Consider the following 26,159-nt stretch of genomic DNA (forward strand, 5'->3'; position numbering starts at 1 on the left):
TCAAAATAAAATGAAAAGCATCCTTTCAATTCTTCTGATAACGTTTTATTGCAGTAGTTAAAAGCAATTATACCTGAATCCTAGTGCCGTTCGATCCCTACCAATCATTATACGTGATAACTAATTAACCGATTAACACAAAAATAAATAAATAAATTCCAGGGCGGCAAACCGTAAAGAATGACAACTGGACAACTGAACCGAACCGGGAATTGTAGGAGGAGAGCTAGGAACCTGCCTCTTTAGGACGCAACGCGCAAAACCAAAGGTCGATCGTTTTTCCCAGATACCAACATCTGCGACGACCGACAGAGAGATCGAGAGGGCGACACTTTGATCACTGCCCTCTCCGTCTCCGATCAAACAACCCCCTCATTTTTCATGTTTTTACACATATACATTTGAATTTAATTGTTCATTGCGTTTCAGTTAAGAAACCAAGCAAGGACATCATCCTTGTTGTCGTCGAATTACCTGCGAAAATTCCTATGATTCTCGGTCCCCTTTCATGCGACGATTGAATACCCGTAAAGGGGTCAATTCGAAGCCTGCCTACGACGACGACGACAGCAATATGGATCCGGTTAAGCTCCAAATCCGACCCATCACCCGATCCAATCTCTTCTCCCGGAGCCCCAAGCACAACCCCAGATCGAGCCTCTTAATCTTCGCCTCGGTCGCCATCGCACTCGCTTTCACAGTATGCTACTTTCTCGTTTCCGCGCGAGATTCAATAAATTTTGGTACGAAACGGTACGGGATTGTCATTGACGGTGGGAGTACGGGCAGCCGGATCCACGTTTTCGGGTACGGAGACGATGGCGGTAATGGCGCCGTGTTTGATTTTGGAAAGGACGGGTTGGCATCGATGCGGGTCAATCCTGGGCTCTCGGCGTACGCAGAGGATCCAGAATCGGCAGGCGGGTCGTTGAGGGAGCTCGTGGAGTTTGGGAAGGGGAGGGTTCCGAAAGAGCACTGGGCGGAAACGGAGATTAGGCTTATGGCTACGGCGGGGCTCCGATTGCTTGATCTGGGTGTCCAGAATCGGATTCTGAATTCTTGTAGGAAGGTGCTTCGGGGTTCCGGGTTTAAGTTTCGTGACGAGTGGGCTTCCGTCATTACAGGTACTGTTAATTGTGAATTCATGGTGGTTTTGGTATTAATTGCAATGCAATTGAAGTGAAATGAATAAGCTTTGAAATTAAATTTAATGGCATTGTGCGAAACAAGCCGATTTCGGATGTTAGGAAAGATTGTTTGCAATGATGTTCTTAGTTAGTTTTATGTTAACTTCAAGTTCGTAGATCTTTACTTTCGGAGTTAGTCTTCAAATTCGTATTGCTGAAAATTCTGGTTGATGTAGGATCTGATGAAGGATTATATGCTTGGGTTGTTGCAAACCACGCGCTTGGGACTCTGGGTGGTGATCCAATGCAGACAACTGGGATAATTGAACTTGGTGGAGCTTCTGCTCAGGTTAGGTGACTTCTATCTGTTATTCGGGAATTGGTGTTGTATTGGGAAATATGATTAGGTATCTCTTCATCCTCAAGTACTAAAAAGTTTAGGTCTTTTCACTTAATAGTCCTTGATAATAGTACATTTTAGAGAAAAACGCTTCAAGTACAATGCTTTTAGAGGAAAATCCGGCCGACGATGAATGGGTGAATGACAACAAAGGAATTTCGCAAGTAAGAATTAGTTAGAATATGAAAAGTGGCTAGCTGAGTTGTTTTTTAACTCTAGTTAAACTCTTGAGGTGTTTTTTCTAACTTGCTGAAAAAATTAACGGAGAAAAGAGTTGGGAGAGTTGTGCATGGTTCAAGCAGTTAGGAATTTGAAGTTTTTAATTTTTGGTTGTCTGATAATGTTCAGTGCAATTTTATTTTAGGTGACATTTGTTTCAAGTGAGCCGGTGCCTCCCGAGTTCTCTCGTGCTGTTAAATTTGGAAATGTCACTTACAATCTCTACAGTCACAGCTTTCTTCATTTCGGCCAGGTATTTATTTAGTTCTATTAACTCTGTTTAAAGTTGCCAGCCAAATGGAAGCTTGAAACTTTAATTTTCCTTAAGGCATTACTTTATGGTTTGAAGTTTAGAAGTAATTTGGTTTTGCAGAATGTTGCGTATGATTCATTGAAACAGGGTATTGTTTCAGGAGACTTCGACTCAGGTAAAGATACAAGCTTTGCTTTCTTCACTGATTATATGAATGCCTTGAACCTTGAGTTATTTGACTTACTGAATTCCAATATATTCTTGTGAGTCCGGCATCCTTGAACTTGATACTTCTTTAAACACAGAGTGTCGTTTCCTGTCCTGATAGGATCTGTCTATATTTGAAGGCAATGGATTTGTGCTGGTTCACATTTGTTTGTGCTGAATTCTACAATTGATGGTTCATAAATTCTTAAAACAGAATTTTGTAGTTTTGAATTATACTCGTGTCTAATGTTTAACAATAGCACAACGGTTATATGAACTGCCAAATTCCTTTTTTCTGCTATTCATATACTAGGAATTTGACTTGACTTGACTGTTTGGTAGTATGGAGCATATTTATGCAGTTCATACTCCTCCTTTTGCACGGTTATTTTGAAACAATTTTTATGTCTTTATGTAAAGTTCGTTTGAATTCATTATTGTAATCTGATTTAGTTGTTGATTCCTTCCTTTGATCAAATGAATATTCGGCGTACTTGTTTAAGTCTCACATTTAGAACAGGATATTTTTTCTGGATTTCTTACATCCTTTTCTCATTAATACAGCTGCCGAGTCACTTCAGGAAAGAATGTCATCAGATCCTTGCACTCCTAAAGGCTACTCACATAAGATGCAGTCTTCGAAGCTTTCTCCAAGTTCTTTGGTTGGGAAGAATAGACATTTATCTGCTCTACAATCAAGGGGTAACTTCTCTGAGTGCAGATCTGCTGCAAAAATTATGCTGCAGAAAGGAAAAGGTTTTAGATACTCTTCTTCAATCTTCGGTGTATTATTACATTTGCGTGCCACATTTTGTATTTACTCTCATTTAACTATGATTATCTCTTTGCCTGTGATCAGAGAAATGCTCCTATCAACATTGCGATATAGGATCAACTTTCATTCCTAAGCTTCGGGGAAAGATTTTGGCTACAGAAAATTTTTTCTATACATCCAAGGTTTTTGCTTCTCACTTCTCTATTTTTCATCAGTTTCTTCTTAGTACTGTTCTTACCGTTAGTTTGTAGTGTCGAGCAAGAAGTATACCTTTTCAGATTTGAAAAAAGGATTTTCAATTTTTGTATTTATTTTATACTTATGTTAATAACTTAGACAGTGTACTTCGATGCATTCAATTATGTTTCTTATAGACAGTGTACTTCGATGCATTCAATTATGTTTCTTATACTCTCTTTTTTGCCACAACTTGCTTAGTTTTTTGGTTTGGCCCCAAAAGCACTTCTTTCGGATTTGATGATAGCTGGACAACAATTCTGTGGAGAAGATTGGTCAAAAATAAAGAAGAGATGGCCAACACTTGATGAAGAAGCTTTGCTGCACTATTGCTTCTCTTCAGCATATGCGGTGGCCCTACTTCACGATAGTCTTGGACTTGCTTTGGATGATGAAAGGTGTTACTCGTTTTACTTCAGAATTGTATATTGTGTTGGATGAGAATGCGAATCTGTACCTTATTGTTTGTCGCTTTTTTTTAATTACCAGGATCGGGTTTGCAAATCAGGTGGGAAGTATTCCACTCGATTGGGCTCTGGGAGCTTTCATCTTGCAAAGTACATCTGATATGGACGTAGGGCACTCTGATTGGCTTACCACCATAATTGGTGATGGATCTCCCACATTGCTATCAATAATTTTCATCTTTTCAATATTGATGTTTACAGTGTGGTCTGTGTCAAAGTGGAGGAAGCCACAGCTGAAGACAATTTACGATCTGGAGAAAGGGCGGTATATAGTCACTCGTGTTAGTAAATGTTGATAGCGTCATCTAGAGGAATGCACATGCTATGTAGATTCGGATTGAAAGAGTGGTGCGATGTGCCAAACCCGATTCACTTGAGCAGCCTCGGCTTCTTGCCAAAGGCCCACCCTCTCGATGTTACCAACTGGAAATGAGACTCTGGTGTGCATCTATCTACACAGAATTTAGAGGTAACTTATTTGTGCCAGAGCTAGTCTTAGATCCCCATTGTATTCGGAGGAAGCCCGATACCTCCTATTTGTTATACCATATGAGCTCTCATTGCCCCCCAAATGCCATTGAGAAGGTTAGGATAAAGGGAATGGGGGCATGTTGGTTTCGGAGATAGATGTAGAAAGTTGAATCGTTGTATGATAATGTGGCAATGCACGTGATTTATTCGTCACAATTGTTATTCTCGTTTGGATTAATGAAAGAATTTGCAGTTCTCTCGACCGTCTGTATGAAGTGAAAGCCTCTTGTAATGTATATGTTCAGTGAAAATTGTAGTTGTTGATGCCATGAGATCCCTCCATTTGAAGGCTGAAGCTGAAGTCGATCGGAGCTTCTGTATCAAAGTTTACGGAAATGAACTTCCATATTTTCGCTCGAAACTAAGAAGCCGGGTAGAGTACGGCCTACATATTAAATGTCCGGCTCTTAAAGAGAATCACCGCTAGACTAGAAGCTAGTTGGTCGCAAAAGGGAAAAACCAACCCTACCATTTTTGTTTGACCGAGTGTATATTTTGAGCTGCTGTATCAGCGTGACAAAAAGAAGAACATCTCGAAGCAATTAATATTTTAATTAACTTTTTTGTAGGGAAATTAATGGTCTCTTCCCAATTTGATGTGTGCTTTATCCTACCTAATTAATTAATACTGATCCAAACCTAGCTTCACTAGCACGTTACACCCCCAATTTTGGATAATTAAAGCGAAGTTAGGAAAATTTAAGACCATGATTTTGAAAGCCAGTCGAAGGTGGCAATCTTCCATTGGCGGATTGGAGCTGCGTAGGCTTGAGGGTCGGTTCAAAAGTTGGATTTAAGTGCCTAATTGGAAACTTAATTACTCTAAGAAATTTGTAAAAGTAACCAAATTAGAGGGATGTTAATGATTTGTAGGCTTACCCAACTAATTGTCTGTTTGACACTGTTTTTAAAGGGGCTAAACTCGTATTATTACAATTAAAAGCATTTTGACTACGTTTAATAGAAATAATCCAAAGTGTTTTTGGGTTGCAGTGCTTTCCAATGAATCATTTGACTTCTTCGAAAAGCACTTCAAATTCTAATAAAAATTTCCACAATTTTTTTTTTTTAATAAAGTCACTTGTAGAAAATCGATGCGTTTAATACAAACACTTTATACATAAGTATTCCCAAATAAGTGCTATTTGTTGACTACCTAACATTATTCTTTATGACATTTAGCCATTTGAGGGTGTTCGAGCAGTGGCATAGCAATTAAGGGACTATAATAGTCCCTGGCCTATCTTGCCTTTTTTTTTTTTTTTTTTGTGCTGCATATCAATCTAATACTCTTAAAATTCAAGTGTATTCTCAATCCAAACTCTTTTATGTTCCAGACACCAGATTAAATTGAGGGCATTGCATATCATTCTAATACCCTTACTGTTGTTTTGTTAGCTTAATCCAAACTCTTTATCCTCAAATTTTTTTTTTCAAATCATTTTGACCCATTATTTATTAAATTGAGGGTATTTTTGTAATTTTGATCCTTATTTAGCAGAGATCTTTCACTGAATGGCCAAAATGATTGATGGTAAACAAACTCATGAATCACTTCTGTTAATCAAAATGAAGTGTTATGACAATCTTAGAGACAATTTTGAGTTAAAATGCCTTCCCTTATTTGTTAAATTTGAAGTTTGCATAAAGCTAACAAAGCAACAAGAATTGTGAATGGTTGAAGGCTAATACCCACAAGATTGATAATCTGCATAGGATTGAATCTTTTCTCCATTTGGATGTTCCTCCTTCAGGTTGGTATAAGCTTCATGTTGATGGTTGCAAGAAGGGAAATAATAATTATATTGGAGCAAGTGGTGTTTTAAGAGATTCTGATGGTAAATGAATTTATTCTGAGAATTGCTTCCAAGATCGTGGCAATGCAAACTTTGACACATCTACAGAGAAAAAAACTTTGTGACAGATAGTTTAACGACTTATAGTCTTGATTTAGGTTTAGGTAATTTTTTATTTTAATAATCATTTTTATTTAGTTAGTTTCATTTATAATGATCAATTTATAATATCTCGATCCATATTTATTATCGAGTAAATTTGTCTGGGCTCCTAATTTTAACCCTTTTCCAACCAGAAAAAGAAACAACAGTAATTAGCCGGCGGGGAAGAATCTGATGACGAGGATGACAAAGCAATTTCATTTGTCCGAATCAATGTGGTTTTATATAAATTTCGGACGTGCACAGCGGAACCGGTCGTATTACGCGGCAACGTAAAATCAGAATGACGAAAATACCCTTATAGTCGTTCGGTGAAGTCGAGGACAAGACACCCAGCACTATATATAGCAATTTGGCTAAAAGCAAATCGGACACTGGTATTTTCGGCAAATCCAAATTATCAACGACATTCTCTCTCTCTCTCTCTCTCTCTTCCCTGGTTATCTTAACGCGCTTTCGATTTCTTCTCCAATTCGGAGGTAAGATTTTTTTTCTCCCGAAGTCGGAAAGCTCCGATCCGCTGTGTCAATCCAGCGCGATCCCGGGTTTTCTAGGGCTTTAATTTGACCCGAAATTCGATTCTTTTGGTAGGTAATTTGTGTTGGCTCAATTCGGTTAGGTTCCTTTTTTTCTGTGCAATCGGCAATGAGCGACCACCTAGTTTTGTACGTTGACCGTCTCCTTCGGCCCATGGCAGCGCAGCCGCCTTCCCAGCCTGCTGCTGAGGCCGGTTATGTGCACGAGCCGGCTGGACCGGAGCCGGAGCGGGATGCTGCCGGGCCGTCTTCGAGTTCGTCGGCGGAGGAGGACGAACCGCTGATTCAGACGGCGGAGTGCCGCATTTGCCAGGATGAGGATAGCATTAGCAATTTGGAATCTCCTTGCGCCTGCTGTGGCAGCCTCAAGGTATAAATTTGCCGTCTTTGTATGAAATTTGGATTTTTTTTTTAAAATTGAAATTGGTGCGGATTTGAATTCAGTTGTGTCGTTGTAGGGCATGTTTTCGAATTTGTATATTACTGTTTAGTGCTCGGGACGGAGAGAGTATCATGAAATGTCCCCAAATGAAAGTATGAGCATTTCGACATCGATGGGAGAGTTTTCTAGCTAGTTTTTTTTTTTTTTTTTTTATTTATTTTTATTTGTGGAATCCATTAGGTCAATAGGATATGCTGTGTCACATTTCGTGTTGAAATGACCGATCCTGCCCCTCCTTGTTCGCGCATTTTTCATCATTGATGTTATTGACAAGTTGTTGCAGTCCATAATTTTGATTTGTAAAGCATATATTGTTTTTCATGAACTAGTGCCTAATAATCTATATTCTTGTCTTCTTATTTTCGGTTTCTTGTTTGTCTGATCGCATTGTGCGTGGTGAAGTTTAATTTACATCTGTCTATCATGTGGGTCTCCAATTGATTTCGCACTGTTTTTCTCATTTATTTTTCAGTATGCTCATAGAAAATGCGTTCAGCATTGGTGCAATGAGAAAGGAGATATAACTTGTGAAATTTGTCATCAGGTATGCCCCTTGAATTTTCTGTACCTAGTTTTGGCGCTAATCTTATGTTGCACATAAGCTTATATGTTTCATTTTCCGACCACCTTGGTTACTTGAATTTTCATTTGTTGAAAAGCGAAGTGTTAATTTTCTTTTAGAATCCTCGGCCTGCACTGCATCATAAGGAATTAAAATCTAGTAATGGGTGGATGACAGTTGAATTTATGCGGTGACATGGTAAGGGGGGAGATGGCCCTTGACCTTTTCCTAAATGATGTGATACAATTGGGACATCTTTACCTATAAAAATTAGATTTGAGCGGGTGAATCAAAGTCATTTGTGTACATATCAATTTTAGATCTCTCATACACTTTGTTTTTACTGTATCCATTTTACACTACATAGATAGCTTACATTGCTTTCAGAGTTTGGAATAGTATCTTCTGTTTTGTATAAGCACTTTGGGATTAAATTAGATGGAGAAATATTTTGGATTGTTATTTGCATCTTATCTATTTTGAAAATTTGAAGTCATTCCAAGCAATCTTAAATTGCATTTTGTCCTAATTGGTGGTCTTTGGCATTATGTACAGCCTTACCAACCTGGCTATACTGCACCTCCTCGTCCGCCATCTGATGAAACTACTATTGAATTTGGGTGAGTCAAATTTTCTTATGTATTTGTTCATGTTTTAAAGCCGATCAAAGACAGAATATATGGAGTGCAAGTTCAGTGCAAATGGAGGCCAAAATGAGTTAGGGGTGAGGATTGGAGATTAGGAAATACCAAAGAGCGACCGCTTTCGCTACCTAGGATCTATCTTGCAAAAGAACGGAGAATTAGATGGAGACCTCAACCATAGAATACAAGCTGGATGGATGAAGTGGAAGAGTGCATCCAACGTGTTATGTGACCGCCGTATGCCACTGAAGCTCAAGGGAAAATTTTATAGGACAACAATAAGGCCGGCGATGCTGTATGGCACAGAATGTTGGGCGGTGAAGCATCAACACGTACATAAAATGGGTGTAGCGGAGATGAGGATGCTTAGTTGGATGTGTGGGCACACGAGAAAGGATAAGATTAGGAATGAGGATATCCGAGGTAAAGTAGGAGTAGCCGAAATTGAAGGAAAGATGAGAGAAGGTCGGTTACGGTGGTTTGGAGCAAAGAAGGCCTACTGACGCTCTAGTTCGAAGATATGACTACGGGACAAAGGTTCAGGGCCGAAGGGGTAGAGGAAGACCTAGGAAAACTTTGGAAGAAACCCTAAGAAAAGACTTAGAGTACTTAGATCTAACGGAGGACATGACATAGAACCGAGCGCAATGGCGTTCTAGGATTCATTTAGCCGACCCCACTTAGTGGGAAAAGGCTTTGTTGTTGTTGTTGTTGTATTTGTACATGTTTTACCCCAAGTGTTTGTGTGATTTTTCTCTTGATTATTTTGGTAACTGTGCTACTTAATACTTCTGTCATGTTTATGAATAAAACTGTTATAAAAGGCAATATGGAGGCCTTACAGACTTATAGTTATCTTACTTATCTATGGCTATGGATGTTTCTTGCAGTGGTGCCTGGACACTTTCTGGCACTCCCTTGAGTTTGGATGATCCACGCATTTTGTCAATTGCAGAGGCAGAACGTCAGTTTATGGATACTGAGTATGATGATTATTCTTCAACTAGTAGTGGAGCTCCATTCTTCCGTTCAGCGGCCTTAATTGTAAGACGAATAATTTTCCAAACTTACCAAGAAGACATTTAATTTTTTTCTCATATTCTTATTCCTCATGTATGATAAATAGCTTTGGTTTTTTATGTTGCAGTTAATGGGCCTTCTAATCTTGCGGCATGCAATGAGAGTCTCAGATTCTGACTCCGACTCTGGGGATGACTCATCTGCTATTTTCTCTGTAAGTGGATTCGAACTTGCATTTTCTATTAACGTGTTTGCTGGTGCTACATTTTTGAATGAATGTGAGATACAGTTCATTGAGGCTGATAAACTGGTTGGTGCTTTTGCAGCTTTTCTTGCTTAGAGCGGCTGGCTTTCTTTTGCCCTGCTATATTATGGCTTGGGCCATCAGTATCTTGCAGCGTCGACAGCAAAGACAGGTCAGCATTACGTTCAGTTCTGTTTTCAAATGTTAATTCTTACCCATCGTTGGGTTTTTTTTTTTCTGACTCTACTCTTTCCGTGTTGGACTTACTTAGCTACATGATAATCACTTGGTATATTCGAAAGTAATGTCGTAAAGTAGAGTCTGAGATTTGAAAACTAACATGATCCATAGATTTTGTGCTTATTTCTATCACTCCTTTTTGTTCTCATTTGTAATATGGCTAAACAGGAGGCCGCGGCAATGGCAGCAACCCAAGTTGCTTTTGTTCTTCAATCCGGGCAACATAGGGGTGTACAATTTGCGGTAGCGCCAGGACCCAATGGAAGTCCACATCAAGAAACTGCCTAATTCATGGAGCCAAGAAAACACCAGAGGGTTTTCCGTGCCATGGTGAGGGTGATTCAGCGGGAAAGTAGTGACAATAAATGAAAACGTTTACGTTTGTTGGAAAATATAATTGGAACAAACAAAAAGTGCAAAACAATAGAGAACAGAGAAGGCCTACAGCAGTGAGAGTTCTGTATAATTGCTTGTTGAAAAGGCTATGTCGTGCAAGTCTTGGTTCGTTCCATCTTCGGCTGTCCTGTATTTCATGTATATGTACGTTAATTTCGTCCAACCAGAGAAAACTGTTGATTTGGTTCTCCAACTTGTTGGGTAGCTCGAAGCAGTTGGTTGTTCGACTTGAATATCTTTCCTGAGCTGTATATTGTTATATTGTTTTTGGTTGTCACTTTCCAATGTTTCAGCACTTCTTTTTGTTCTCAACAAATTCACGACACAAATCTTCACTTTCTAGCATAAAAAATGCTCAGGATGTTACTTAGAAAGGTGGAAACTGAGAACAAATTACCGATAATGCGATGAGGTACTTTATAGTTCTATAGAACCTTGAGCTAAAGAATTCGATAAATGAACTAGAAAATGACTAGATACTATATCTTTGAGCAAACTTTATGATGTCATTTGAAATTACCTTGTAGTGTATTAGTAGAGTTAGTAGTAGCTTTGTAATGCTTTAGTAGTTTGTTGATCTTTTTGTTGTGCATCTTAAACAATTATGTCTAAAGTATTTTAAAGTTCCTCGTCCAAACATAGAATTGAAGAATTTGAAAGAAAAAAAAAATTTGTTATATATAACGGTTAAAATTTGCTAGAAAAACATAATCATTAGACGTGTAATTTAGTACTATCAACACATGCAAAATTTAGAAGTTGACATCCATTTCTTACTTTCATATGCATTGAATTTAGTGTGTTATCCATACAAGAAACATATAAGGCATAAGAGTCTAAATAACTAATTTGATGATCTAAAGCCCTAGGTTTGGAAGTGATCCCAATTGAGTTTCTACAAAGCGATGGATGGATGGTAGCCTTGGAGCTTTTGTGATTCATGTTCGAAGTGGTCTTGTGTTTTAACACAAGGGCGGATCCATCTTGGGACAAGGTGGGTCAGCTGACCCTCCCAAGCTCAGAAATCTTTCATGGAAGAGCTAGGTGTTATCCTACGAAAATCTGAGATGCTCCTGAAAGCTGACCCTCCAACAATTGCTCAATGAGTTGCCTATGTGGACACTGATAGGGTAGCTGCTAGCTATGCCTTAGTATGTGCTATGGGCATATGATGATAGACTCACTCGGCATATGTTAGCATCTATCGGCATGCTTGTTCCTAAGCTATCAACATCAGTCAACATGATCGCTCGGAAACTGTTGGCATCTGTCAACAAGCATGCAATATGACGGTATATGACATCAGGCTTACCGAGACTCGATGACATGCCAATTTGCATGTTATTTCGTCCAAAAAATTTTGGATGCTGTGCACGATATTTTTACTGACCCCCTAAATAATATTTCTTGGATCTGCCACTGATCCTGGACCTGGTTGGATTCAAGAGGGATTATAAAGGATTTGTACATTGGTAATAAACAAGGCAAAGCATTAAGCATACATTTATATTCTCTGTCACACTGTTTGTTTGGTATGAATTGTATGATGGTGAATCGTAATCCAGGAAGAATGATCGTAAAGTAAAGCAAAGCAAGCATCTCTCTTTGGGATATGGTTTTAGAGTTTTAGGATATTCTCTTTGTAGTTCCCTACTTTGTTTTTTGCTATTAAATACTATATGGGCTTATCAAGAATTTTAAACCTCCTAATTAAATCATTAATTGCGACAAATTTGGGTGTCAATGGTAACTTTTAATCTCTTATGTAAAAATTATTTGGATTTCAGACTTCTCATATGTCTATTAATACATATGAATTCGTAATCTAATAACTAAAAATCAAGAATCATATCAGTTAGGAAGTAGTTGATCTCATACTTTCCTTCTTTCGTTTTTAGGATTCATGACTTTCCTCGTTCCAAGTAAGTAAACATTGTCACGAGTCATATACATAGTTTTAACTTAGCTTTAAAATAAAAAAAATAAAAAAACCCATCAAACACAAGGAAAATAATCATTAACTTAAACACATGAAATTTGAACGAGAAAGGAAATAAAGAAGGCAAAAATACCATTGGCATATATCCTTTGCTTTATCTTCTTTAACTTGCTTTGGCACTCTTTGTTTTGGTGGCTTATGAATGCTGTCATTGTATCGAGACCGTTCTGGTGGAAGGTTTAAACTTTCATGGGACCAGTTCTCCAGTTTTAAACATGTTATTAGAAAGCCATAACTTTAAGACCAACCTCGAGAATCTACAAAAGCCCGCCCTATACGAAATATATTAACTCTTTTTCTTTAATTTTAATCTTAGTTTTTGCTTTTAATTATTGCTCTTAACATGGTATTTAAGGATGGGATCCACCAGATTAGTAAGAATAATGTTGCATGCTTTACAATTCTAATCTAAGTGCATAATTAGTTAACTGATTTAGTGTTACCTTAGAACGTAGTACGTACGTAGCCGTACAACAATCCAAAGAAGCAAAGGGTCCTACTCACACCATTTATCTTTTTCCTACTTTGGCAAAAGCATTTGTGGAGGCAACTTAGGGTTTGCGATATAAGTTTTCTACGTAAACATTGATTCTGTTTCGGGAATCTGGGATTAGGTATTGTGAGATTCTCATCTAACATTTACTAGTGCGTAAGCAACTGTTTTTAGAATTTCTTGATATGTAAAAAAATTCTTGACGTCCTGCATGCCTTTAAAACATAAATGGTATAAAGGCATTAAAGAAAAATCAATTTTCAAGCAACGTTAAGGCGAAAGATGCAACAAATGCAACTTCAAAATTACTTACAAAGTACACAGTTTCTGAAGGTATTAATAGTCTCTCTTTCCAAATTGAGTGATCTAAGTTCTAACTTTGATTGGCAATTAGTAGTTAATCTCGCTTAATCTTTTACACGTTCATTAAAGTACCTGAACACGATATTGGTGTTCAAATTAGATTTATCACTGTAAATATATACTATATTTATATATGCTATGGTTGGTCATAGGAAATCTACCAAAGGAGATTCTAAAAATCTTATGGAGAAAAAAAAATCGACCAGAAAGCTACAACTCAGTTAGGTCTCTTTTCACTTTCATTGGTGGATAAAAAGCAGAGAATCAGCACATTAACAAAAACATTCAAGCCCAGATTTTATTCGACCAGTCGCCATTCATCTTAAGGCTACATGTCACCCACATTTGATAAAGCACAAGAATTTGTGCTTTAGGATGTTCCAACTTGCATGTAAAACTTTGTTAATTATATATAACATATTAGTGTTGATTAAATCTCATTAGTTATAAAGAAAAGGTGGTCTAAATTACAAAACTGAAATGGGTCTTTACTCTCCTAAAAATGAGATTCTCAATGGAATCTCTGACACCTCATTTTTTTGCATAATATTTTATAATATTAACACGAGAATTGATATTAAAACGTGATGTACAAAGAGCTCATAAAATTTTTTATAATATTAACACGAGAATTGATATTAAAACGTGATGTGACAAAGAGCTCATAAAAAATTTTACTTTGAGAAAAATCCCTTATCATTTCTGAAGCAAAAAAAAAATTGAAGAGAAGTATTGAGCAAAGTAAAGCATAAAGAAAACACATTTAGCACAAGAACCCAAGTATACCAGTGTTGTTTTTGTTGCATTGGGAAGGGAGCTTGGAATTCTAAAGTTTCAAGGGAGATGGGAGATCTTAGAAATCCTAAAGCAAGTGTTTGTTTCTTTACATGCAATGCATGGCTTGCTTCTGATTGGGACTGTAGCATCTGCTAGGTTTACTGTGGTGTCTGCCCAGTCATATATTCCTATTAGAAAAACAAAGACCTCCTTTACTTAGCGGGAAAGGAAATGTATTATACCAAAAACCCCCCAGCACACATCTCAGATTAAGGAGCCTAAACCGCCTAAACCCCTTTTATCCCAATACAAATATCAGATTAATGAGTTAACCATCAAAATCTAACTTTTGTCAGGCCAAAAAGAGACAACAAGCAACTTGACGGTTAAAAATATTTGGCTCCTTACATGTATTGATTCAATTCCTCTTATAAATCAATCACAATATGTGTGTATAAGTTTTTTGTTTTGTGATTCTAAAAAATTCTCCAGCATATATGAACATGTGATTTTCATATAAGGATAAACGACGACTTAACAGTAAGAAGGCAAACAATGTTCGTTAATGTAATCTACCTTAGTTGAACATTGAATATGAGCATACATCCAAGATTGTTTTAGGGGTAAACTTGTTTAGTTACCATTATAATATTTAGATACATAAAACTAATCACATTGCTGACACTCTAATCATTGTAGACTCTATCATTGTATGTCATTCAGATACACAAAACTTATCACATTGCTGACATACTCTCTAATCATTATGAACTCTATCATTGTATGAATGACAGACATGTATTGTAAAGTGGTGTTAACAATATGGTCGCTTTTGTACGTCAAAATAGCATAACTTTGATTAATTAACTATACATCGAATTCACATAAGCACAGTACATTGATGTGGCAAAGAGAGACCAGTAGACTGGATTTGGCATTTATTTTCTGATTAGACAAAAGCTGCGCAAATGATAAGAGATGTAGGGGAGGGAACAATTGAAAAAAGATACTTGGCTTATCAAGGGTATTGTTCAAATACCCTTTATTCATCCATGTCAGATTGTTCAATATAACAGCCTTAATTTGCTTAGATTGCTGCGGACTTATGATTTGGGTGAATCTAAAATTCCTTGTTGGTGTCTTGGGTCCCTCCATCGATAGTTTTACACTTTAAATCCCTCTCTTCCAAAAACCAACACACATAAATACCGCTGTTGCACCTACAGGAAGATCTTGTTATCTCCTACCACTCTTCTTGTTAACTTCTTCTGTGTCGAAATCAAACCATGATTTGCAGTAATCATGGCGTGTTTATTCTTCTTCTTATCTGTATTGGGTTCTTAGTAGTTCAACCAGATGAAGTCTTTGCCCTCACAAGTATAGGTGCTGCCCTCAGACAGAACCGAGATCAAGATCATCGTTGGATTTTGCCGCGGAATCAGCGCAGTCTCAAGGCTGTCACGATGGAGGAAATGAGCACTGAGAAGAAGAATTCAACAAATACAAACAACTTTGATCTGAATCAGTCTAGCAAACGAAGAGTGAGGCGAGGATCAGATCCTATCCACAATAGGGCTTAAAGGAGCAAAGCTGACATTTTTACACACAAAGTTGATTCGATTTCAAGCAATGCAGCAAAAACCAGAAGGTGGTGAATTGCTTCAAAGATTCAAAATTCAAGAGCAACTTTTATATGATTGGTTGGTTGATCTTTTTCCGTGTCTTGCTTTTGCGTTTTTATAATAGAGACATCTGTATAGTGAATTAACAGAGAAGTCGCTAAAGGGTTTCAGCGACCGTGGAGGCAACGCCGTCCCTATATTTTGGGCCAACATCACAAACGAATGAGAGGCAGCAGAGATAATGGCGGCACCTCCAAAATGAAAGAAACAATATATTTGTTTACAAAATTTTCTACTTTTTATTTTTTGAAGAACAATGTTTTGTTTCGGTTTGCATCAGTGTTAAGAGTTTTCTTGCATATCATAGTGAAATTCTTTTGTAACCCTACTTACGATAATGTTACAATGCCTTTCGAACGTAACAAGCGTATTCTATCCCTTGCTTTTCAGAGTAGTCCGTCACTTTTTCGCTTCGGAAGTTGCAATTCCGTCGGTTAAATTCCACATATATTCATGTACATTTGTAAAAGATATGCAGTAAGGTGACATCCAGAGTAAGTAAGAACACAGATTTATAAGAAGTGAAACATATCAATCATGTGGTTGTTGAGTTTCAAGGATTACGTTCGAAAGGTTGTACTGTCACCTGATTTCAAATTGAATCCAGACAATTATGTTGTTGCGTTTTACGGTAAACAAGATCCCAAATTGGCTACTACAAATGCAGGACAAAATTATTGGACATGTTTTAGTACGTCATCTCTAACCGCAGGGGTTAAATATAACACCGTCCAGAATTATAGCTTTAAAAGAAATATAGTTTGTAAGGTAGCCTACGCTCAGTTGAATTGCAATCAGTAAATATGGTGGGGCTAGTGCTGGTTGTGGGACAAGGTTAGATGTCATTAGGCCATCTCCAACCGAAAAGGCTAAATATAGTCTCATCCAGAATTATGGCCCTGTCAAAAAATTAATTTTAAATGAGTCCCTCAATGATTTATTAGTTTCAGGTTTATACTTTAAATTTATTGGTTAATTTAGTTAAATTACTGTTGGATGCTTTCAAATCTAACCATTGAATTTGAATAAATGATTGCACTAAGCCACTAGGAATAGCCTAGTGGTGAGGGTGTGGGTGAGGGGTGGTGAGGGTGTGGGTAAGGGGTGGTGAGGGTAGCTTTAGGTCCCAGGTTCGAAGCCTGGTGTGGGTGGGGTGGGATTAAAAAAAAATTAAAAAGAATAAATGATTGCATTGAGAAGCTGGGTCCTAAAAAGGGGCTAAGAGGGGCTACATTGGTCAGCCTGATGCTCATTTGGCCAAATAAGGGCCTGGTGAGCTCCACATAATTATAACCTAGACATCGGTTGAAGATAAGTTTTTGGGTAAATCATGACATTTTTTTGCTTTTGAACTTTTAGCCCTCTCTATTGGAGATGGCCTTAGAATTTTTCAAACTTAGCCTTAGGATCTGTTGTTGGGCCCTAGCAAATGGTTGGGTGTAGCTTAACTATGATTTGGTTTGGTGGGCTCCATTAATTTTTAACCTAATCGTCAGCTGGAAATAAATTTTCTCCAAATCAAACTATATTTTGGCCCTTTAACTCTTTAGCCCTCTCCATTGGAGATGACGGAATGACTGATGTTGTATTTTACAAAGGCCAAGTCTATGCAATTAGAAATTGTGGCCATGAGGTGATACACTCACTTGCAGTAGAGACGTTTTACAAAAACAATTTTGTACCTAGAGTAGACTTGGGATTTTCTCGTCGGGTATATCTTGTGGAATCAACCATGGGAGATCAATTCTATGCTCGAAGCGTTCAAACAACGATGAGAGCCCTTCCTCATATGACTAGAATTCATCGTTGGTGTTCCATCATAAAGCGAGAATTGTCGAACATATTGAGGTGAAAAGCATTGGAGATGAAGCTAATTGGTTTGTCGATGGCAACGGTTCATTTTCTGTTGTGGCTTTAAAGGCTTCTGGGTGTACACCAAATTCCATATACCACAAGGATTTGTTGAGTGTGATATGGTTATGTTCAATTTACAAGACAAAACCAACAACCCAGTTAACTTTGCAAAACCTGCAACTTGGATTGTGCAAAATGACTTTGCCTTGTGAACATATATACTTTTCTTCTTATAACGGCTGCTAGCTTCTAGTTCATCTTACAATTACACTTGTTTTAGGTACCTGTCGAACTCTCTCTATTTTATGTTTTCAATGTAACATTACAATTAACTAACTACTAATCTAGTGATATATTTTTGGGTAATGCTCGAGTTCTTCTCATGTGGAACCTACTTGTTTTTCCACTTATGCGTACATATCTTCACCGTACTTCACAAATATCATAATCAAAACCATTATTCATATTCTTTGGAGATGGTACGTACTCTCTAGTTAACAAAATCACCTTTGATGTTTAAGTAGTAATCTTAATTACAAAGATAGGTTTATTTTAGAGGCTACTAAGTTGTCCTTTTTTTTTTCTATTTAAAAAATGGGACAACTGGTGGCGAACTATGATTATTCACCATTTCCCAGCCCAAAAGTGGCTAGTTGGGAATTGCACCCTACTCGTCGCCACAATTAAGCAAATTCACAGCTTACGAGTATCGAACCTAAGACCTCCCGTTATTTTTCTTTAGAGAGCTATTGTTTGCACTTTTTCACTAGACCACTTGCCGTGATTCTAATCAGGTTGTCCTTGACTGCAAAGCTATTGGCCATGATAACTCATTTTTAATTTGGAGACGATGTACTTGCTTGCTGGTCCTAGTAATGCTCTTGGCATCAAGATAATAAGATTATCTACTAATCCAAAAGTGCTATAAATGGCTGTGTTAGACTTCGACTTAGACACAACCTTTACTTGAAAACGAACCATCATTCATTATTTGTTTCTATCTTCTGGAAGCAAAACTAAATTATTTACTGCTGCATGATTTGGGACACTTTAATTTGTGAAGAACAAATCAACAGTTAGAGAAAATAAAAAAGGGGATTAGTGATGTGATTACATATGCAAAAATAGTAATAAGATAATGCTTATCCATCCTTTGGGGGATTTAGCAGGCTTTGCGGGAAGTGGAAGATATCTCAGTTTTGGGTGGAAGCTGGATTGGTGTTTATCTTGTTGTGTAATATTTGCAGGAAAGAACATAATGCCTTTAGGTGGATGCTGATCCACCCATAAATATAATTTCAAGCATGCTCTTGTAATATTATTATCCCCTTTTCTGTACTGCATGATCAACAAAGGATAAAATTTTGATCGTCCATATTCTGAAATTTGGCCCACGCATGCCAACTTGTAATGGTAATGGACCCTTATGGAATCGGGTTCTGTTCGTTAATCAACCAGAGCTTGACATCTCTCTAGTCTCTACTCTCTCGAAAGAGTAGCGATATCATTAACATCGTTGATATTATCTTAACTTAATCACATATTATTAACTATTGAGTATTATCATAAAAGATGTCAGTAATATTAGTTGTGAAACTCCCACATAATGTTTTATATTCTTTTGTTATATTTTTGCTGTGCGATTTTTCTCCAACAATGACATTGATGCTACAAAATTTTGGAACTCTGAAGCGTTAACCCAAGTTCAAACTCTCACGTAACACATTTTGGGATTGAAGGGTTTATTTTTCTTTGTTTCCTCAATTAGATACTTTTGTTTTGCCTTGCGTGCCAAAGAAACAAAACCCAGATTGAAACAAAGGACAAATTGGAACGAACCAATGAAGCTTTGTGAATGTAAATATGTAATATGTTCACTGCATGCTCTAATTTGGTCGTGGAAGCACTCAAAAACTAATACTACCATATAGAGAGAGAGCCATTTTGTATCATTTTTCTCATTGCGCGTGCTGCCGGAGAATGACAGAATTGTCAGAACATTGTTTGAACAATTAAGAGGTTTTTGACTCCCTCAATTCCTAAACCCCTTCTTTTTCTACGGCCTATGCCCAAGTAGCTAGCTAGGTTTCAAGTTGTTCATACAAGTCCCTAATCACTACTTATTGGGTTCCAACTAATCTTTATTCTTTTCAGACCCTGAGTACTTATTTAGTACTATGATGCTTTTATAAAAAATGGGTATAAAAAAAAATGAGCTTAAAAATATGTTTGTTAAACATTTAAAAATAGCTTATTTTCACAGTTTTTTAATGAAAAAAAGCTAAAAACGTGAAGCAGCAAAAACGAGCTTATTCTCACAGCACAGCAGAAACAGTTTTTTTTCAAAGCACAACAATACCAAACCAGCCCTGAGTGTGATCACACTGATTAATCACTTGTGTTTTTAGAGCTGATCAAGCATATGTCCAAGTGCTAGTTTTAAGTTTGGTACTATGGTGCTTTTATAAAATGTGGGTATAAAAAAAAACTGAGCTTAAAAATATGTTTGGTAAACATTTAAAAATAGCTTATTTTCACAGTTTTTTAATGAAAAAAAGCTAAAAACGTGAAGCAGCAAAAATGAGATTATTCTCACTGCACAGCAGAAACAGTTTTTTTTTCAAAATACAACAATACCAAACCAACCCTAAGTGTGATCACACTGATTAATCACTTGTGTTTTTAGAGCTGGTCGAGCATATGTCCATGCGCTAGTTTTAAGTTTTAACCGTTAATACATGTGAGTGGTTTACAAAATAATCGAAATCACAACCATCCATAGCATCCTTTTATATAAGATTTAGGAAGGATTTTGAGACCCCATTATGATCGTATTTTCTGTTTTATTGGATTCTAACAAGAGCATAATTGAGGTTTTGAAACATAAAAGACAAAATATCACATCCCAAACAATGGACAGAGAGATTAGGATTATTCCAACGTTATGTGCCTTATGTTTTTTTGTTTTTGTTTAGAGATGAATAATATCAAATCTAAACGTTGTTACCATGATTAATATGAGAATAATAATTGGTCACCAAAGAATGAGTAAGAACTTCTATTCAAAAATTCTCGTGTTCGAATCATAGAGTTTTTGTGCTTATAATCAGAATAGCTCATAATATGAATCACTTTGTAAAGATTAAAACTAAGGTTGTTTAGTCAATGTATTGTAGCAAATACATAAACGGTTTGTAATGGTTTCCGTTCATCCAGTGGCGGATGCATTGAGGGGCAGGGGGTCAGCTGACCCCTCAAACTTCGGTGAATGTCCATAGATACCATGAGTGCTGACCCTCCGATCTTCGATGAATGTCTATGGATACCTTGGGTTCTGCCCTTTTGAAGATTAGAGTTGGCTTCATACATGCCCTCCAACTGACTTCAAGCCTGCCAAGACTCGGTGAATGTCCATGGATACCTTGGGTGCTGCCCCTTGCATACATTAACAGATGTGCAATATGCCTTTCCAAATAACTTTAGGTTTATCAAGATTCGATGAAATGACGATATGCATGTTATTTCTGGTATAAAAAATTTGCACGCTGCACACACTATTTTTACTGACCCTCATAATATTATTTCCTAAATCCGCCACTGCGTTCATCTATTTTTATATAATTAGATGACGAAACAACTTTAGTTTTAATTAACTTTTTCTAGAGGTGATTTTTATAAAATGATTTATAATATACACAGTTTTGATTCGTAACACAGAGTTTTATAAAAAAACCCATACTTATTTTTTAAATGGCTAAGTATTATTCTCTCATATGAAACATGTTACAAAAGAGTAGGTAACTGATTGATTGAAACATGGCGTGTGGCCGCATTTCTTGCTACAGTATGCTCATTGCAACACGTGGATCATTGAGAAGGAGGCAGATATCCCACTTTTCTTATCATCTATTTGTGTGATTACGATTAAGTTACGTCAATATTTTATATTACTATTTCTTTTTATCTTATTATTTTTATAAAAAATATATATAAAATGTTGATGTGATTTAATCGTAACCACACAAAACAAGAAAGTACAAAAGGACACGAAAAATGAAAGGGCAGATAATCTACCGCCCATCGAGAAGATAAATGAGGATGGACTAGTAACCGACATACGTTTGAACTTTTAATTAAAAAATAAAAACACTTTTTTTTCTTTCTGGTAATGACTTGTTTAACTTTCTAATCAAGCGGCCTGAATTTGATTATGCAAAGATTAAGTTAACCTAAACATATGGTGTCAATTTGCCATCACATCATTAATACTTGATTGATGGATGGAGTAATTATAAGTCAAGTTGACAAATTGGCCTCTAATTTCAACTTAATCCAAGGTTTTCTTATGTTTTTTAGGCTTAATTGCTATGAGTCATTAAAAATTAGTGTTATTATATAAGTGGACGATAAATTTTTATTTTGGATATAATTAGAAGGAGAATACTTGGATTCTTTCTCTGGAAGTAGCCACATTTATGCTTAATTCTTGCCAATCACATTGGCATGTGTATATAAATGTTTAATTTTGTGTTATTGATAAGTAATTCATTCATGTTTTAAATTGTGATTTGCAAATAGGAGAAATCTCATTTGTTAGGGAATGAGCTAAGCAATATGATAACAAAAATTTCATCTTTGATTTAAGGTTTATTAAAGTTTATAAACTGTGGCGTGGTTTCATCTCTATTGACCAGTTCTGATTCAAGGGAGAAATAGTGATTGAGGAGCAGTGGATTTGTTGTGGAAAGAGTACGTTATGACTCGTGGTTGCCTGCCCAGCAAGGGCGGATCCTCCGTCATGAATAAACGAATATCTCACATGATTCACTACATACAAAATAATAACAACACGCGACTGTATTTTGGTCTCGAAAAACAATGAAGCAGGCATGATATGAGGTTACAGAAAGGAGCAGGGATGTATAATGGAGGGAATCCCACTGCCACTGTCAAAGCAAAACGATGCGCACTGTGTCCTTCAAATTATGTACTCTTTGTACTACGAATCCTATGCGTGAAAACTCATACGCATGACACGTATACGTTTCGTATTGGCCTGCAGGTTTCCAAAATTTTAAATCCCTGACTTCAACGAATATATAAGAACAAAAGGAAGTTTTGCACAATAGTGTATGAATTTTTTCATTTTTATGAAATTGTCACCTATACTAAAGAAATTTCCAGTTGACCACTCAAATTTCAAATTATATTTAGCACATATGTCTACTTATATTCATCCACATTTTTTTTTTCAAATAATGGCTCGTGATAAGAAGACATACCTTGATCCAAGTTTGATGAATTAAATTGAGAGAGAGTGTTGAGTTTCCTTAAGAGAAAAAAGCTGCAAAAACACATATTTTGACAACAATAAGGCGTCTATTAATAAATGAACGGTTTCAAATGTTTTAGTAGTTGTTTGATATTCAATTTAAAATAAACATATAATTTTTAAAATAATGAATATAATTAAATTACTTAATACTCATTTCTTATATAAACAGGTAATTATACAAAAAAAATACCAAGCATGCCTTTAGTTGACTTAACGAACAAAAATGCTCTTGTTAAAGGTGCTCGATCGTGAAGTTTGGGTGCCAAATTGTAACACAACATAAAAGTTTGGGTGATAATTATCAAAGAAAATAAGTTCACATGGGCAATTGCACACAACTGAAAAGGTCAAAATACCATTTATGCAATTTTGCCTAACTAAAAAAAGATCAAATAGAAAGAATTATATGAGAGCCTAATTTATTGCTCTGAACAAACACATGAATCCACAGACTGACATACGTTACCTCAGATTAAACCCCATCTTTTAAGAAATTTTAGTGTGATAGATTATGTGTCGTCATACAAGTGACTGAAATTTTTTTTTAAATATCTAGTTATTTATGTTATAATATTTGATATTTAAATTTTATTTTCGATACATTGAAAAATCTCTTCAATAAATGACACAGAATTTTTCTTTCTTAAGTTTTTCCCCTAGGTTGATTTGGTGGTTGAGAAATTTGTCTGTGTTTTTATGGAGCTGAAACAGGTTTAGGTATGCCACTAATTATCGAATTAAATCTACATCAAATATCTTTCCCCACAAACACCCATCTATATATTTCTCTTCACTTTTCATTACATCCTTCATCTCCTCAATCATCCTCCAAAACCCTATTGAAGTTTTCACCTTTGAGATTTCACTCCCTAATATCAAAACCCTAATTAATTCCCAATCCGCCCGTCAATTTCTTATGCTTCTTCTCGCCTAAAGATATGGACTTTACCACCGTGACCGCCACCATCCAAACCCCAGATACGGACACCGAACCGCCGTCGCCGACGGACCCCAAATTCAACTTCTTCAGTGGCAGGTCCTTATCCTTCACCAGCGGCGCATTCCAGCCTCAGCCGAAGCGTACAAGGGTGGTTGCCTACAAAGAATGTCTCAAGAACCATGCTGCCAGCTTAGGTGGCCACGCTCTCGACGGTTGCGGCGAGTTCATGCCTTCCCCTTCCTCCAACCCAGCTGACCCCACCTCGCTAAAATGCGCCGCTTGTGGCTGTCACCGCAACTTCCACTGCCGTGATCAGTACAGACCCAAAAATAATGTTATTCGCAACCGCCTGCTACCAGCGCCGAAAACAGCTCACAACAACCACAGCTCAAGCTCCAGCCCGAGCTCCAGCCCCAACCCTACTTTGAGCCCGCAGTCTCCGCCGCCAGTCTCCCACTTGCCCCCCTCCTATTTCGCTGCCCCGCCGCAAATGCTACTCGCTCTCAGCTCCGGCTTTTCTGGTCCGCCCGATGAGCACCCCCACCAGCACCAGCTCAATCCGACGGCTGTGATGAAAACGGAGAAGTACCCAGGTGAGAAAAAGAGATCCAGAACAAAGTTCAGCCAGGAGCAGAAGGAAAAGATGTCGTCTTTTGCCGAGAAAGTCGGGTGGAGAGTGCAAAAGAGCGACGAAAGATCGGTGGAGGATTTTTGCAGCGAGGTGGGGATTGGGAGGGGAGTTTTTAAGGTTTGGATGCACAATAACAAGCACGGTCTCAGGAGGAGATTGGAGAGATCGGCCGGCGTAGGCGGCGGCGGGAATATGATTATTAACAGCAATGTCAGTGAGATCAACGGTGAGGGTGAAAGACTTGGTTTTGACTCCATGAATGCTCACATCGCCGACAACAATGTCAATGCCAACCCCCTTCACCTTTCCAACAATGGGTCGTCTTCTTCGTCGTGAAACAGAGAGAAAGATGGAAGCTTTGGGAGATATTAAAGTTAATTAATCACGCTTATTAGTATAAACATTTCTTGCTAATTCGCTAGCTCGTTCGTTAAGTAACTGTTTAGGTGGTGAGGTTGAGAGGGAAGGGATTAGAGAGGATAACGATTAAAGAGAATGTTAAGCATATGTTTAGCTGAAATATTTCTCTTAATGCAAAGTTAATTAATCGATGTTTTAGCTTTCCATTAGTAGTATAAAGTTGCTTTCTTTTGCAGACATGTTACTTCGTTTTCTAGGAGAGATTTTTCAACGTGACCGGTACACAGAGTGATATACCACGTGTTTTTATAAAATCAATTGTCAAAACAGTAGGGGGATGGGGTGATAATCCAAGATGACCAATGTAAAATCTCGTTCTTGGATTTGACTGTTATAATCTACGTATTTGTATTATTGAGATTTTATATTATTTTTCGGGAATTTATATAATTTATTTGCATTTAGACTTTAATTAAACTAGTTATGAAGTTTGAAGTTTGGAAATTAGTTATTTAAAATCCGTAGGCCTTTCTAAGTCACAATTTATATTTTCGAATAGAGCTCGATCTCACGAACGCGTAGGCACAAACCATTTGTGAAACGGAGCTATAACGAATGAGTTATTAACGTTTAAAATTAAGGACATTTTGGTAATTTTCCTTCAATCTAGAAGGCTCCAAATTTGTTGGATCAAGATGAGAGGAGATGGTGCCACGTGTGTAGTCAGGACGGACGGAGAGTAGAGGAGAGAAATGAGGGATTGGGGGCTGCCCAATGAGAATGGGGAGAAAAGGGAGGAGTTCGGCCAATGAAAGCAGGGGAGAGTAAAAAGGTGACGAATGAGAGGGGAGATGAGGGAGGGAAAAGAAAGAGGTGAGTGGCACCCAATAAAAAAACTTCTTCCCATTGACCTGTTTCTTTCACCCCTACTCGGTTCGATCGGCGTCCATTTTTTATGCCCGCGTGGCGTTTTCCGAGCAAATGAAAGCTCCTCACCACTACCAAATCATTTCCCTACCACTTTCCCATCAATCTTCATCCAAACCCGACATGTTTAGCCTTGATTTTACGAAGAAAACCACTAGCGGGTCCGAGTGTTTCTTGGCTTTGAACCACCATTTATGAAACAATTTCTTTAGATCTCTACCACCATTAAACTCTCATTGACCCAGGAACTAAGCCCAAACAGGTTTGGGGGCGGCGGAGCACTAGAGGTGATGGATCGAAGCACACTTTTTTTTTTTGCTTCTGGAAGGTTTAAGGTATTTCCAAGCACTTCCCGGCCGAATTGGATTTCGGCTCAGGTATGAAAATTGATCCCCTCTTTTAAATCTACAATTCTATGAATTTTGGTAAATTTTGGAAATAGTTGAATTTTTCTGCGAGTCGGGGCAGCGGGTGGGCCGAGACCCCACCTGTCATTCCTAGACTAATTTGGATACCCTGATTCCATATGTGACGTCCGAT

General features: G+C 37.4%; 3 protein-coding genes across 7 annotated transcripts; all 3 read left to right on the forward strand.

Annotated features, from left to right (window-relative positions):
• Positions 1–167: 167 nt before the first annotated feature.
• Positions 168–4,419, forward strand: LOC103431911 (probable apyrase 6). 2 transcript variants are annotated; one of them, XM_029095419.2, is made up of 9 exons: positions 168–1,124; positions 1,364–1,476; positions 1,892–1,999; positions 2,120–2,174; positions 2,771–2,962; positions 3,066–3,163; positions 3,420–3,616; positions 3,708–3,792; positions 3,887–4,419. In XM_029095419.2, exons 1-9 carry the CDS (start codon positions 509–511, stop codon positions 3,920–3,922), a joined length of 1,500 nt encoding a protein of 499 aa, XP_028951252.2. In that variant the 5' UTR covers positions 168–508; the 3' UTR covers positions 3,923–4,419. The 2 variants fall into 2 exon arrangements, with proteins under 2 accessions (XP_028951252.2, XP_028951250.2); XM_029095417.2 differs by having other exon boundaries at positions 3,708–4,419.
• Positions 4,420–6,431: 2,012 nt separating this feature from the next.
• LOC103402896 (uncharacterized) lies at positions 6,432–10,535 on the forward strand. 4 transcript variants are annotated; one of them, XM_070815807.1, is made up of 8 exons: positions 6,432–6,653; positions 6,794–7,080; positions 7,625–7,696; positions 8,270–8,334; positions 9,249–9,402; positions 9,506–9,592; positions 9,705–9,794; positions 10,031–10,535. In XM_070815807.1, the coding sequence occupies exons 2-8, from the start codon at positions 6,820–6,822 to the stop codon at positions 10,148–10,150; spliced, it is 849 nt and encodes a 282-aa protein (XP_070671908.1). In that variant the 5' UTR covers positions 6,432–6,653; positions 6,794–6,819; the 3' UTR covers positions 10,151–10,535. The 4 variants fall into 4 exon arrangements, with proteins under 4 accessions (XP_070671908.1, XP_028951254.2, XP_070671907.1 ...); XM_029095421.2 differs by having other exon boundaries at positions 6,518–6,653; positions 6,766–7,080; positions 9,485–9,592; XM_070815806.1 differs by having other exon boundaries at positions 6,518–6,653; positions 6,766–7,080.
• A 12,680-nt stretch (positions 10,536–23,215) lies between these two features.
• On the forward strand, positions 23,216–24,883 carry LOC103431848 (zinc-finger homeodomain protein 11-like). The gene has a single exon (XM_008370019.4). The coding sequence runs from the start codon at positions 23,700–23,702 to the stop codon at positions 24,666–24,668; it is 969 nt and encodes a 322-aa protein (XP_008368241.3). The 5' UTR covers positions 23,216–23,699; the 3' UTR covers positions 24,669–24,883.
• Positions 24,884–26,159: the final 1,276 nt, after the last annotated feature.

The sequence above is a fragment of the Malus domestica genome, chromosome 16 (genome assembly GCF_042453785.1).
Source record: "Malus domestica chromosome 16, GDT2T_hap1".
NCBI lineage: Eukaryota > Viridiplantae > Streptophyta > Magnoliopsida > Rosales > Rosaceae > Malus > Malus domestica.

Coding starts and splice junctions, on each gene's coding strand:
- LOC103431911 (XM_029095417.2), top strand. CDS start 509: ATGCGACGATTGAATACCCGTAAAGGGGTCAATTCGAAGCCTGCCTAC. Junction 2,175..2,770: donor TTCAGGAGACTTCGACTCAG/GTAAAGATACAA, acceptor TCATTAATACAG/CTGCCGAGTCACTTCAGGAA. Junction 2,963..3,065: donor TATGCTGCAGAAAGGAAAAG/GTTTTAGATACT, acceptor GCCTGTGATCAG/AGAAATGCTCCTATCAACAT.
- LOC103402896 (XM_029095421.2), top strand. CDS start 6,820: ATGAGCGACCACCTAGTTTTGTACGTTGACCGTCTCCTTCGGCCCATG. Junction 8,335..9,248: donor GAAACTACTATTGAATTTGG/GTGAGTCAAATT, acceptor TGTTTCTTGCAG/TGGTGCCTGGACACTTTCTG. Junction 9,403..9,484: donor TCCGTTCAGCGGCCTTAATT/GTAAGACGAATA, acceptor TATGATAAATAG/CTTTGGTTTTTTATGTTGCA.
- LOC103431848 (XM_008370019.4), top strand. CDS start 23,700: ATGGACTTTACCACCGTGACCGCCACCATCCAAACCCCAGATACGGAC.